The 14,497-nt window shown below is 54.3% G+C and overlaps 1 protein-coding gene across 1 annotated transcript; it reads left to right on the plus strand.

The window, feature by feature from the left end:
- Positions 1-1,132: 1,132 nt before the first annotated feature.
- LOC136939158 (proline-rich protein 12-like) lies at positions 1,133-14,430 on the plus strand (the record flags this gene model as incomplete). Its single annotated transcript, XM_067232007.1, has 12 exons — positions 1,133-1,968; positions 3,870-4,027; positions 4,678-4,839; positions 5,523-10,066; positions 10,314-10,559; positions 10,768-11,491; positions 11,773-12,260; positions 12,472-12,588; positions 12,837-12,970; positions 13,074-13,513; positions 14,091-14,210; positions 14,333-14,430. Coding segments are annotated over exons 1-12 (7,314 nt in total), but the record flags the coding sequence as incomplete, so codon positions are not given.
- Positions 14,431-14,497: the final 67 nt, after the last annotated feature.

The following is a 14,497-nucleotide window of genomic DNA, read 5'->3' on the forward strand; positions in this document are numbered from 1 at the left end:
GGAACTGGTTTGATACACTGTTCTCAATTTTATTCAAACTGAGAGTCGTTCTAGTCGTTAGCCTAATTGAAATGTGTTTAATGCTCTTCTAGTTCCACCACTTATTTGGCACTTATTTGCTTTTCACAATGTATGCTTCATGTTTTGGCTATCCACAAGGTGTTTGGGGCTATCTCGTTGTTTATGATCATTGATGCACTTTTTGTAAAGCTCTCTCTTGTAAGTCGCTTTGCATAAAAGCGTCCGCTAAATGACTAAATGTAAAAATTTAAATGTCTTTATCGCGCTCGCTGCGTTACAAATATGCTTGAAGCAAAATAAATATACACATAAATGAAAGTTAAACAGAATAGAGAGAAAACACAATCCCAGCACTGTGGTTTTAAGCATACTGGTCATGAAGTATCTAGAACATCACGTTTTGAGACATTTAAAAGGGAATGTGGCAATTGAGCTGTGTCATGCCCAAGTGATAGTCATAATAGACCCCAAACTGTAGATTTGGTTCAAATCAGGCTTCCTAAAAACATGCCTGACTCATGGCGGGTGGAGCGCCATCTGTCGGTCATATATAAGAATACGTGAAAGCAAAAGAAAGAAAAACATTTTGTGTCAAATATCCATTTTGATGAGGAATCTGTGTCTGATTCACAAATTAACAATTATGCTAAATGATGACCACCAACCAGGAGTTATTAAATTAATTATATTATGAAAAATGGCGCCCTCGCCGAAAGAAAACAGTTTTCAAATTCATTTAAATATGAGAAATTATTATATTTGACCAAGGATAAAGAAATAGCCTATATGTGGGGGTTTATGTATTTTATTCATTCACGTATCCTTCATTAAAATTTCCCATCGAATGTGAGCATGTAAAATATCTACGTGTTACGTTCGTTTTTGTTATTAAAATATGTTTTCATCCACAATGTAATTCTTGTATTTTACAGTGAAAACAGAAAGTATTACTGGCGTTACCACAGCGCTGTCTGTCGCCAAGCTATTGAGGGTCGGTGAATGGAGGTCAGCACAGACAGATTGCGCGTGTGTTTGAACGATGTAAGTGAGGGGAGAGGGAGTACAGAGAGCGAGCAAGCCGCCTTCAAAAATGGCGTCTTCAGAGGAAAATGACTAAAAATATAAAAACGAGGCCTACTCTCTTTTGACCGTCTTTGTTGATTTTGATCACGGTTAACGTTTACTTAGATCGCAGTATATCGTCGTTGAAATTCATTTTCTAATGCTAAAAGAGCTGGAACGAGGGAAGCAAGCTTTAAAAATAGCAACCCAGTTTTATTTTGATGCGTCGACAGGGCTAGCTAGCATCTGCTAGCCCAGAACAATTTTGGGGTGGGAAGGCTTTTGCATGGCAGAAAAATCACGATTTTTGGTTTTGGAGATTACTCTTGTTTCAACGCCAAGATTATTTGCAACAAACCCATCCTATTGAAACCAATCTTTCCGATCGTGCTAATTGCTCCGTAGCAAAAGTAAAGAAAGGGGAGGAGAGAGAGGCGGCAGGGACGGACGCGTTTGATCAGATGTTTATTATCAATTTATCGATCACCGGTAAAAACGTTATCATGTTCGTGCATGGTTTCGTGAGGAATTTACATTTGTGGAAATGATAATTGGAGGAATTCTAGTCAAGGAGAAAGAGTAATTTTGGAGGTGTTTGGAGTACACCCCTATACCCCCCTCTTTCTCATCCAGCTTTCTCCTCCTCCATTTCTCTTTCAACATGCTGTTTTCCACTCTCGGGGACTTGCTTATGAAACGGGGAAAATAGTCTTAAAACTATAACGGGGAAGACGGATTCCCCGACAGTCTGTTACAAATCCGGCTCCTCGTCGCTTTGGTCATTGTCACACATATCTCATCAATGGATAGAAATTACCCGGGAACAGGGTTCGGTGATTTGGGTGCAGGAGCAGGATGGAGTTACGAGCGATCGGCTAAAGCAAGGTAAGCAAGCATCCTATTCAACATGCTCAGTCTAATATATGTATTTCTGTTCAATTCTATAGTATGATCTATATGCGCTTATGTTAACGTAAGATAATTTGGACAGCTATTCTTCCTAATGCCAGCGTCGCGTTGTCACCCAGATTAGTGGATGGTAGTATTATTATGAACACTGATCAAGTGGTGTGCGTGTCGTGGGGGTGGGCGGGGTGGGGGATAGTCTCTTGAAAATGCATGGAATTCGATTGACAGTCTCAATGCGCGGTTTTATGTAGGAAGGGAGGGAGCCGGAGAGGGAGGAGAGAGGGGGAGGGGAACATGAATCTGGTCCATTTAGGGGAGTTATCATTAGGGTCCCTCATACTGCCTTTGTCATTTCGACTGGCCTTTTTCCAATACAGGTAGATTAACAGGTTGATTGGGTGAAATATATTTTAATGTCCCAACATGTTAATGCAGCTTTGGCCATGACAGCACGATTGGGTAAAAATCAAATTAAACCCGGTTTATTTAGTTACAAAGTAACAGCCTTATATGGGTAATAGGTCTGCTGTTTAAATGTTACATTGTGGAACGACCAGGGCCGGATGCTATCGCGATGTCTGCCTGCAAGACCATTCATTCATCAACAAATGCACTGGCTACCATGACATAACCTATTTTGCATGATTAAAATGCTTTGCATCTGCATTTTCCCCAATGCAAATTTTTCATTATCATCATTATGCCAAACTAGCTAGAAGGGAAAAAAATGCAACTTGAATCATTTCATGAGTTGACTCATGAATACAGAAATTCAGTCTGGAAGCTAATAGCTAGCACTAGCGAGCTAGTTAACCACTACATGGTTTAAACCAATAATGGCCCTGCACCAATGTCCGCAGGAAATTAGGATGGTATAAACCCATGTGTATTAGCGTTGATTTTTTTTTTTTTTACAAAAAACCCCACAAAAGCTTCATACCGTGGCTGTGCGTAGACGCAAGCCAAGGCCTTTGATTGTTCATGCTACACCGTACGCTACTAGTTAGCTGTCTTGTTTCTAGCTAAGTAACGAGTCGTATTGACTGGGCTTTCCATATGAGCTAACAAGCTATCTTACCAATATTCATATAAAAAATGGTTGTTCTAGTGATTGCTTATTAGATACATATTTAATCATATGCGACTGCGCGATAGCCTATAAAAGCATTCTGCGTCTTTGCAAGGCCTTGCTAGTTAGCATGGTTAGCTATCTCTAGCAATGCTCAACAGTACAGGACTGGTGCCTGCAACCCGGAGCTAGTCTGAGCAATTCACCTCCCTTGCCAGTTGAAATGTACAAGTTGTACCCGAGAAGCCAATACATTTTTCCTTGGGTCAAACGAAGCCAAATAAATCTAACACATATCTCACAATTGTTTCATGAATCAATGGTGCAATCATTCTGAAAGTCCCGAATTTTCCAACAAACCCATGTTCAAATTTGTAATAATCTAGAAGCGTTAAGTTTAATTAAATTGCCCACGCAATCATGATGATCCCAGTGGAGGATTTAATAGAGACATGTCTGTTCTGGGTGTATCAAGCAGAGTGGCAATTAGACGTTGATACTGGTTGAGTGGATTTGATCCTTAATTATAATGAAACAATGAGTTGAAATCTGAACAATAACGGTACTTCATGTCACCAACTGTGTCCACAGTTGCATTTTTAGGAGCTTGTCAGTATTCAGTAAAACACGAAGTCAGGTTAGTTTCAAGACATCCATGTCACCCAAAATAAGCCCAATAATTTGCATCTTTTAATGTCTACGCCAGGCCTTCTTCAAGGAGTCACTGTTTTTTGGAGGAAAAACAATTATGCAAATCGTTAAGTGAAATGAATTAATCAATGATTAATTTCCCTCCATTTGTCTCCAGTCTGGTGTATGGGAGTTCCAGATCCTCACATCCAGATTCCGAACTCCTCCATCGCCAAGCCTACGGCACACCACACCCTCTGCAGGGCTATGCCACCAATCACCACCCCGGGAGCTCTGGCCAGGGCGGGGCTTGGGGAGCAGCTGGACGGAGTTTGGGTGAGAGAAATGTCACTCACATTATGCAGGTGCCACTACCTGCCCCTGTGATAGGCTGTCAGGATGAAGGATGACTGAGGTTGTTGCCACTGTCAACATGCATCATATTTTATAGTTGTTTTTCCAACCTGTGCTGGGATTCTGTTCAGTGTTTGGAAACCTGCATTTTCTTCTAATACCATTGGCCTATTTTTCTTTCTATACTAGGAACATCTCTCTCTCTCTCTCTCTCTCTCTCTCTCTCTCTCTCTGTCTCTGTCTCTCTCTCTGTCTCTGTCTCTGTCTCTCTCTCTCTCTCTCTCTCTCTCTCTGTCTCTCAAGGTGTATGTGTAGGAGTGCATCATACTCTGTCCTCTGATGCCCAGTTCACTAGTCTCATCAAAGTGTGATGATTCAGCTCGAGCTACAAATCCCAAATCCTCTTCCACCTAAATCATAAAAGTGAGAATGTCGGGACCATAACCTAAGCCCCCGTCAGAGCCACGAGGAGGGAGTAGGTAGTTGAGATCAGCTTTAAAGCTTTTGACTGCAGATCAAGAGCAGATTCAAATCCTTCCCATGTACGTCCCTTTGGATCAAAGCGTCAAAGAGCACATTTATTACTCTTATCAGGAATGCGTTCTAAATCCCCTGTTGTGTTTGACTCACAGGTCTATCTGGGCTGTTTGACACCGGGCTGCATCATGCCAGCCCCTCCGGTCCAGACGCTTCGGTTATGAACCTGATCTCTGCTCTGGAGTCCCGTGGACCCCAGCCCCCCCCCTCCGCCTCCTCCCTGCTCTCCCAGTTCCGCACGCCATCCTGGCAGACAGGTGGGGTTGGTGCAGATCTACGTTAGAACGTGTTGACATTTAAACAGGGACATAAGTCAATATGACATTTGCTGTTCTTGCGTGAGTGTGTGCGCGCGTGTGTGCGTGCGTGTGTGCGTGCGTGTGTGCGTGCGTGTGTGCGTGAGTGTGCGTGTGTCGGGGATCCATTTCTGTTGGTTGCAGATGTAGACGTAGACAGCTGTGTGGCTTATTCTTAGTTATTGTATTATTATTATTATTATTATTATCCTTTAGTTAGTTGGTCTTCTGGTTGTCTTTCGTGTGCTCTGAAACGCACTGATTACCAGGGAGGAAAATCAGCACAGTTATTGTCATGTTTGTCAGTTCCTCTGTTGAGTTTGACAGATTGCATCGATTTTTAATTGATTATTTTCTTATCTCTCTTCTCCCTCACTCTTTCTATTCCCTCTCTTTCTCTCTGCCCCCCCTCTCTCCTCCTCTCTCTGCCCCCTCTCTCCTCTTCTCTTTGCCCCCCTCTCTCTGCCCCCCTCTCTCCTCCTCTCTCTGCCCCCTCTCTCCTCCTCTCTCTGCCCCCCTCTCTCCTCCTCTCTCTGCCCCCCTCTCTCCTCCTCTCTGCCCTCCTCTCTCCTCCTCTCTCTGCCCCTCTCTCCCTCTCTCTTCCCACTCCTCTCTCCCTCTCACCTCTCACTCCTCCTCCTTAGCGATGCATACTCCGGCTCCAGCAGAGCTCTTCATCTCCGGGGCGCTTCCTGGATCCGGCTCTTTCCCCTCCTCCTCTGCCCTCTCGGCCTATCAGCACCCAGCCTCCTTCTCCAGCCGCTCCTTCCCCTCGGTGACCCCTTCCCTCTCCCTCCAAGACACGCCCACCTTCAGCCCTACCTCCAACGGCCTCCTGTCCCCCCACGACCCCCTGCTCCACATCAAGCCCCCCTCCCAGGCCAGCCTGGGGTTCGACCGGCTGCTGTCCTCCCAGGGCCCCGCCGGAGCCTACCGGGGCGGCCAGGACCCCACCGGAGCCTCGTCTACCCAGGCGTCCTCCGCCCGCCACCTCCAGTCGCACCAGTTCAACCTGCTCTCGTCCCAGCTGCAGGACCAGTCCTCCCAGTTGTACAACGCGTCAGTGTTCTCCTCAGCCCAGGCCCAAGCGCAGGCCCAGGCCCAAGCACAGGCACAGGCCCAGGCACAGGCCCAGGCCCAGGCTCAGTCCAACTCAGCCCAGGAGCGAGCGGTTCCTCGACAGGACAGCGTTATCAAGCACTACCAGCGGCCCACGCCGTCCCAGTCCCAGCTCTCCTCGTCTGCAGCCCACTCCCTGCAGCACTACCTGAGCTGCGCCGGGGCCAGCTACCAGCAGCTGTCCCAGCACCGGCACGCCGGCCTAGCCTGCAGCCCACTGGGAGAACAGAGCCCTTCCTCCGACCACAAGGCCTCCTCTCGCACCGAGCAGTACCGCCCCATCATCCAGCCCCCCTACTCCTCATCCTCCTCCGGTGGGACGGGGAAAGCCTCCAAGAGTAGCTCCAGCAGCGGGTACTCCTCGGCCAACTCTGCCTCGTCCTCCCGGACCCCCCACACCCCCCCCTCAGCCTCCTCCACCTCCTCCACATCCTCTTCCTCCTCGTCCGCATCGGGGGCCCATCCCTCCAACTCCATCTCCAGCTCCACCTCGGCCCCCTCCAGACAGCAGCCTCCGCCCCAGCCCGCGCCCCCTCCCCCGGCCCCCCAGCAGCAGCAACAACCCCCCCCTGCCTCGTCCACCTCCGCCCCACAGCCCCTCCCCAAGTCTTGCCTCTCTGGCTACGGGTCCCCAGTGGCTCCCGTCAAGACCCCCTCCGCAGCCCTCACCGGCCAGACCCCTCCTCAGCAGCAAGCCCAGTCCTACTCCCCCAACCAGCCTCCCACGTCCCACCTTCCTCAGTCCTATGGGGGCTTCAGCTCCCCTCAAGCCCAGGATCTGAGCTCTGGGACTGGGGGGAAAGGCTACGGAGGTCTGGGGGGACGAAGCCAGTCGTACTCGTCCGACGTTTACGCCTCTGACTCCGCCTATGGCTCCCTCCCGTCCTCGCTGGGCGGGGCGGGTAGCCCGTCGCTAGGATATGGCGCCCCGGGCCACTCCCCCGCCCTTTTAAGGTCAGGGGGATCATCAGGGGGTGGGGCATCCGGAGGCGGAAGTGGTAATGCAGGAAGTGGGAACTCCGGTTCAGGAGGAGGAGGAGCCGGGGGTAGTATGGCCAATGAGCGAGGAGGAGGAGGAGGAGGAAGTGGAGGAGGATCATACCACATCCCAGACTCCAGCCCCTCTCCCTCCGGTAACTCTGGGACCATCCGTCCAGGGTTGCACTCCCCGGCCCCCTCCTGCTCCACCCAGTCCCCGGGCGGGGGGGCCTCCAACAAATACATCTCCTCTGTCCTGTCCCCCACCTTCATGGCCTCCCCCCAGGTGTACCCTGACTCTAGGGCCCCCCGCTCCCAGTCCCAGTCCTACCACCCCTCCTCCTCCAAGGCCAAGTCCGAGGCCGCCATGCTGGGGGTGGGCTCCCAGCGGTCCCAGGAGGAAGTGGACGATGAAGACGACTTCCTGATCCAGCACCTCCTCCAGGCCCAGGCGAGCCCCACCCCCCAGGCCCCGCCCTCCCACCACCACTCCCAGCAACCCCAGCAGTCGTCCCAGCAACAAGGGGCGCCACAGGCCCAATCCGTCCCCTCCGCCAGCGACCCGGGCAAGGGGCTGTCGTACGAGATGAGCAAGAGCTCCGAGGAGAGGTACCACCTGCAGAGCGTGATCCGCACCCACAGCGCCACCTCTAGCGCCGGGGCAGGTACTGCAGGCTTGGACAACCAGTTGGAGATGTCGCTGAAAAAGCAACAACAACACCAACAACATCAACAACAACAACAGCAGCAGCATCAACAACAACAACAGCAGCAGCAGCAGCAACAACATCAGCAGCAGCAGCAGCAACAGAGGAACGACCGGAACAGCAGGAACAGTGGAGGGAGGGGCGGATCCGAGCAGGGCCACCTCCATCACCACGACAACCTGGGTTCGGTGGTGCACTACGGGCGTGGAGACATATACTCCCAGCATGCACTGCAGCACGTGTCATCGCACGGCCACCTGCAGTCCCACGGCCAGATGGAGCTGCAGAAGAAGGAGCGCCCGGAGCTGGCTTACCCACGGAAGACCCCTGAGGCCGGGCAGCAGCAGCACTCCCAGTCCCAGGCTTCGGCCTCCATGATGGACTCTCCTACCGACCAGTCCCGCCAGCCCCCGCACCTGCTCCAGTCCGTGCTGTCTCACACCACCCGCAACAAGATGGAGGGACACCAACAGCAGCACCCTGTGAGCCAGCAAGGCATGATGGAGGGAGCCGGAGGGAGGATGAGCAGCTCTGGCAAACACGGGGCCCAGCCTCAGAGCCAGGCGTCCCAGCCTCAGAGCCAGGCGTCCCAGCTGCAGCTGCAACTCCAGTCCCAGGCTCTGGAGGCCGCCGCGGCCCACTACAGCCACGGGCAGCAGGACCAGGGCCAGGCCAAGCAGGGCTCGGTGGTGTCGTCCCTGGACATGCTGGAGCGCTCCCTGTCTCAGACCTCTAGCACTGACGGAGGAGTGGAGGAGAGGAGAGGGGGAGGAGGAGGTGGGGGAGGAAGAGGGAGAGGCGGTGGAGGTGGAGAGCGTCACAGACAGCAGCAGCAGGAGCAGAGACACCCCTCTCACCACCACCCCCAGCAACACTCCGCCTCGGAGCTCCACTCCTTCCTGTCCGAGCCCGACATGGGCCTCGCCACGCCTTCGCACATGCACCACCTCTCCCAGCACCACCCACAACAGCAGCAGCAACAACAACAGCACCCCAACTCCCACCACCAACAATCCCACTCCCACCACTCGCACGGCCACCACATGGGGCCCCCCTCCGGCTCCTCGCACGCCCAGCAGCAGAACGAGGCCCACTCCTCCCAGCAAGGCCCCATGGACCAACAGCAGGGGGGGGACCAGCACCAGTTCAGTCCCGGGGAGAAGAGCGGCCCCGGCCAGCAGAGTAACCGCTTCGTCCCCCTGACTTCCATCTGCTTCCCGGACTCCCTCCTCCAGGATGAGGACCGGTCCTTTTTCCCTGGGATGGAGGACATGTTCTGCTCCGACGACTACAAGTCCAGCTGTGCGGGGGGGGCCGGGCCGGGCCAGGAGGAGATGAGCGAGGGCCAGGGAGTACAGGAGGGCCTGGAGGGGATGAAGGGAGCGCAGGGCGGAGGAGGAGGAGCTGGAGGAGGATATGACCTGATGGGGCATCACGGAGGTGATCAAGGGTATGGGCAGTACTGCCATGGCATGTCTGAACCTGGGAACAACCCCATGCACCTGGACCTGGACTCCCTGAAGAGCCACGAGCTGCCCTCCACCGTCAACACCGAGCAGCTGGGTCTGATCCAGTCCCAGGGCCCCGGGATGGGCATGGGCGGGACCGGGCCCAACAGTGCCGGAGGGAAGCTCTCGTCCGGCCCCGGAGGCGGCGGAGGGACAGGATCTGGAGGGCTCACTTCCCCCATCTTCTGCTCCTCCCGGCCCAAGAAGCTTCTCAAGTCCAGCTCGTTCCACCTGCTGAAGGAGCGGCGAGACCCCAACACCCTGCCCAAGAAGAGCTACGCTCAGGAGTACGAGTTTGAGGACGACGAGGACAAGGCCGACCAGCCGGCCGATATCCGACTCAACAGCCGCCGCCTCCCAGACCTGCTGCCTGACCTCGTGTCCAGCTGCAGGAAGCCGGGGGGAGGGGGAGCCCTCAGTCCCCTGATGGGAGACTTAGACTTCTACCACTCGTCCGGTTACCAGTCTCTGGGCCCCCCACCCCTCCTGCCCCAGGACGGGCCTAGAAAGAGGGGCAGGAAGCCCACCAAGCCCAAGAGAGAGGGGCCCCCGAGACCCCGAGGCCGGCCTCGCATCCGACCCATGCCGGAGCCTCACACGGCCAACCGGATGATGGGAGAGATGGGGGGAGGAGGGGGAGCAGGAGGGGCAGTGGTGGGGGTGGGGGTAGCAGGGGCGGGCGCAGGAGGGTTTGGTGGCGTGGACGGGCGGAGGGGGAGGGGCAGGGGAGGCAGGGGGAGAGGGGGGAGGAGAGAAGATATGTTTATGGAGATGGGAGGGAAGGAGCAAGAGCCACTCCATCACCTCAATCAACAACAACATCAACATCAGCTCCACCAAGGCCAGCAGCAGCATGACCCTATACCACCTCTGAAGGTAAGCTTCGCTTGGGATTCTGGGATAGGCTGGACCGGTGTCTGGAGGACCAGCCCATACAGAGATAATTGACAGAGATGTGCATCATGTTATGTACACACAGTGTATATAATTCATGATGTGATATATTTGATACTTAGTATATCCCCAGTGTAGTGTTGACAGCAGCAGCATGGCTACAGTCATGTAAAGAGCAGTGTCACCAGAGAGTTGCTGCGAGTGACCCTGTCCCGTGTGTCTGTCCCAGATCAAGCTCCCGGTCGGCACCCTGTCCGGGACTGACGCCCTTCTGAGGTCTGACTCCCTCTCCGGGACCGACCCCGCACTGTCGGACGGCTCTGTGGGCTCGGCCCCCTCTCTGGGCCTCAGCCCCGGGGCCCCCTGCGGAGGGGCCCCCTGTGGAGGGGATGCCCCTGCCAGGAACCAGGACAAGAACAAGCAGAAAAACCAGATGATGAACGACGGAGCGGACGGGGAGGCGATGGATGGAAGGGTGAGAGGGAGGGAGGGTGAGAGGGAGGGGGGGAGGGTTGTTGATCTTGTCATGGACATTTGCAATGTCACTTTATTCCCATCACAGACAAACATGGATACATGCTCACTTTATTTAAACGTTCCCTCTGTTCTTCCCTCTGTTTTTCCCTCCCTCCCTCCCTCCCTCCCTCCCTCCCTCCCTCCCTCCCTCCCTCCCTCCCTCCCAGGGGGATGAGAAGGACTCAGAGAGCCGGGGTGCGTTCATGGCCTCCTTCCTGGACTTCCTCAAGTCAGGCAAGAGGCCTCCTGGACTGGACATGCCCCCTGGAATGGAGCCTGGCAACGGCCAATCCTCACCCTGCAAACCCGGGGGGCTCCGCCCCCTGTCTCCAGCCCCGCCTCCGCCCCCGCCGCCGTTTGGCGATGGCGAGGGAAACGGGGGCCTGGCCCTGGGGGGCTGCCCCAGCCCCTGCAAGCGCCTTGACGACGAGCTGAAGAGGAACCTGGAGACCCTGCCCTCCTTCTCGTCAGACGAGGAGGACTCTGTGGGAAAGAACCAGGACCTCCAGAAGAGCATCTCCTCCGCCATCTCTGCCCTCTACGACACCCCTCAGATCCCTTCCACCCTGCCGCCCCCTCCCCCGCCACCCCTGGCCCCCCAGCAGCTAGCCCCCAGCCTGCCCACCCTGCCCCCGGCCCCCCAACAGCAAGAGCCACTGACCCCCACCCTGCAGCCCCCCACTCTCAGCCCCCAGCCCCCCTCACACACGCCCCACACCCAGCCCCCCTCTGCTGAGCCGGCCGTGCTGCAGAGAGAAGACAGGAGGCAGGAGGAGGAGGAGGAGGAAGAGGAGAGGCAGATGGGAGGCAGGGAGGAGGATGAAGATGAAGGGAAGGAGATGGAGGAAGAGGAGCCAGACATGGAGACGCTCGGAGCTCCCCAGCTGGAAGGTACGGCCCAGAGACCGTGTTTCAGATCTGCTCCACATAGCGTTAATGTTACAACCCACTTTATGGTTCCATTTATTGTAGCATTTTCGCTTAGTTTATTACTTAAAAAAAAAGAAATCCAGTGTTCTGAAATTTTTATTACATTACATGAAATAACATTAATATTTCATAAATGTTGGTGATGCTTTCATCCAAAGCAAAGTATAAATGGTTATGTTTCCTAATGCTTCTTCAAAAAGACTAGTTAACAGATTTTGTTGTTATATTTCTTTTTTTTTCAGCGTCCCACCCAGAGCCCCCCTTGTCTCCCTCCTCCCCCGCCCCGTCCTCCTCCCCCTCCCACTCCCCCCTCCCCCCCCTCTCCCTCCCCTCGCCTCTCCCACCTCAAGAGGAACCACAACAGGAGCAGAAGTCTCCATCCCCCAGCCCCCTCCCCCCTTCCATCCCCTCTCCTCCACCTCCCGCCTCCCTCCCACCATCCTCCTCCACTCCTCCCCCTCCTCCCTCCCCCCCTCGTGCCCTCACTCCCCCGCCCCCGGCCCGGGAGTCCCCTCAGCCCCCGGAGCCCCCCGCCTCCCCCGAGGAGCCCCCCGCCTCCCCCGAGGAGCCCCCACCCTCTCAGGTGACCTCCCTGCACCTGGCCAAGAAGCAGGAGGACGCGGCCATCGTGGGTGAAAGTGAGGAGGACGAGAGCGAGAGTGGAGGGGAGGGCATCTTCCGCGAGAGAGACGAGTTTGTCGTTCGCGTGGAGGACATCCGGACTCTGAAGGTTCGTGTGTGTCTTGTGTGTCTTTGGAAATACCAAAAATGTACTTCACTTGCCAAATCTTCCGGCATTCCTCCACAGTGTAGCACCATATGCTCTAGCAGAGTCAGTGAACCACTAAACTGTCTAAAGGGATTTTTTATTCTCTTCTCCCTCCTCTCCTCTCTCTTTCCTCTCCTCTCTCCCTCTCCCTCCTCCCCTCATCTGGGTCCAGATGGCGCTGCAGACTGGACGAGAGCCCCCCCCCATCTGGAGGGTCCAGAAGGCTCTGCTGCAGAAGTTCAGCCCAGAGATCAAGGATGGCCAGAGGCAGTTCTGTGCCACCAGCAACGTGAGTCTGTCTGTCTACACGTCTGCCTGTCTACACGTCTGCCTGTCTACACGTCTGTCTGTCTAGACGTCTCTGTCTAGACGTCTGTCTGTTGGTCAGAGACCGTTAACAGTTTCTCCGTTATCCAAAATCTCATTCAGTCTGATTTGACAGAGAGCTTGAAACTGTCAGCGATTCTAGATATCATGTCTGTCTGAAATGAATGTCGGTATGAAAGGGTGTCAACATGGCTGTTCTTCCTTCCTCAGTATCTGGGCTACTTCGGAGACGCTAAGCGGCGGTACCAGCGTCTCTACGTGAAGTTCCTGGAGAACGTCAACAAAAAGGACTATGTGAGAGTGTGCTCACGAAGACCCTGGCATCGCGTCGCCCCGACCCTGAGGTACCCACCTGTCACCTGTACTACCTCTCTCACCTGTTCAACCTTAGGGTTAGAGCTTGCAAGCCCAGCTGCCTCTCTAAACATCTTCCCCCTCTTCCTCCAGAAGACAAGCTCCCCCCAGAATGGCGTCCCCCCCTAGCTCCCAGGCCCCGGCCCGCGTGGAGGCGGAGGAGAGCGTCCCGGCCAGGGAGCCAGTCCCCAGGGAGGCCCGAGACCGGACCAGAGCCAAGGAGCCGGTCCAGCGTGAGGCCCGGGACAGGACCAGGGCCAGGGAGCAGAGGGAGAAGGCAGCGGCCGCCGTGAAGGCCAAGGAGAAGAGGGTCCAGCCGGACCCGGAGCCCATGGAGGAGAGGGGGGTGGCGGAGCGAGGAAAGGCCAAGGAGGAGAGGAGGGTGGTGGAGAAGAAAGCTGAAAGGCCCCCCAAGGCTAAGCCGGCCAAGGTGAAGGCAGAACCGCCACCCAAGAAGAGGAAGAGGTGGCTGAATGAGAGGCCTTCATCGTCAGAGTCGGACTCGTCGGAGGAGGCAGCCAGCGAGGACGAAAGTGAGTCGCCATTTTGTGCCAGTCATGTTTCCCCCCGCCTGGGGGGTAGATAAAGTGTTATTTAATCTAATTGCGAGCGACAAGCCATTTTGTTTTATAGCTCGTTCGCACTTTTCAGCGAGAGGGAATTTCATGCTTTTGTGTGTTACACTCAATCTGGCTGCTTAGTCGGTGCTGTAACTGACAGGCTTTCTGGATCTAACGCCCTGGAGACAGATGTTTCAGTCAGACTCCACTTACCTCTGGTCTCTGGTTACCATAGCGAGTAGGAGAGAGAGACGTAAAGGCTTCCTGAAACGGTCTCAGGTGGCTGTGAATACGTGTTGTGAGGGAGATAAGTCAGTATGTATCTCTGTATTTAGCTACTACGTTTTTGGTCAACTTGTACACAAAAAACTATAGTTTTTTCTTCAGAGATCTAATATTTTTTTGTGACGTTTGATGAAAGTTAGGGTTTACATACATTGATCCCAATAGGGATGTTTTTAATAATCTCTGTGTGTGGGGTGTGTTTATCTATGTGTGTATTGTATATATCTGTGTGTGTGTGGGTGTAACCCCTCTCCTCCCCCCCCAGTGCCCGTGTCTGGAGGCGTGAACAACCGGGCGATGAGGGAGATGTTCCGGAGCTACGTGGAGATGCTGGTCAGCACCGCCCTGGATCCCGACATGATCCAGGCCCTGGAGGACACGGACGGTGAGGACACACTCTCTCACACACACACACACACACACACACTGAGTGTTATAAGAGTAGCGTGTTTTGATTTTAACCAATGAATCCCGGTACTTCATGTTGCTTCATCTCTATTGGTTCAGATGAGCTGTACCTCCCCCCGATGAGGAAGATCGACAGCATAATCAGCGAACAGAAGAGGAGGCTGATGAAGAGAGTCAACATGAGCACTCAACACCAGGTAACCCTGTCTCTCTCTCTTCCTGTCTCCCTCCTTCTGTCTCTCTCTCTCTCTTCCTGTGCCTGGA

Source organism: Osmerus mordax, unplaced genomic scaffold, assembly GCF_038355195.1.
Source record: "Osmerus mordax isolate fOsmMor3 unplaced genomic scaffold, fOsmMor3.pri Scaffold_140, whole genome shotgun sequence".
NCBI classification, from domain to species: Eukaryota; Metazoa; Chordata; class Actinopteri; order Osmeriformes; family Osmeridae; genus Osmerus; species Osmerus mordax.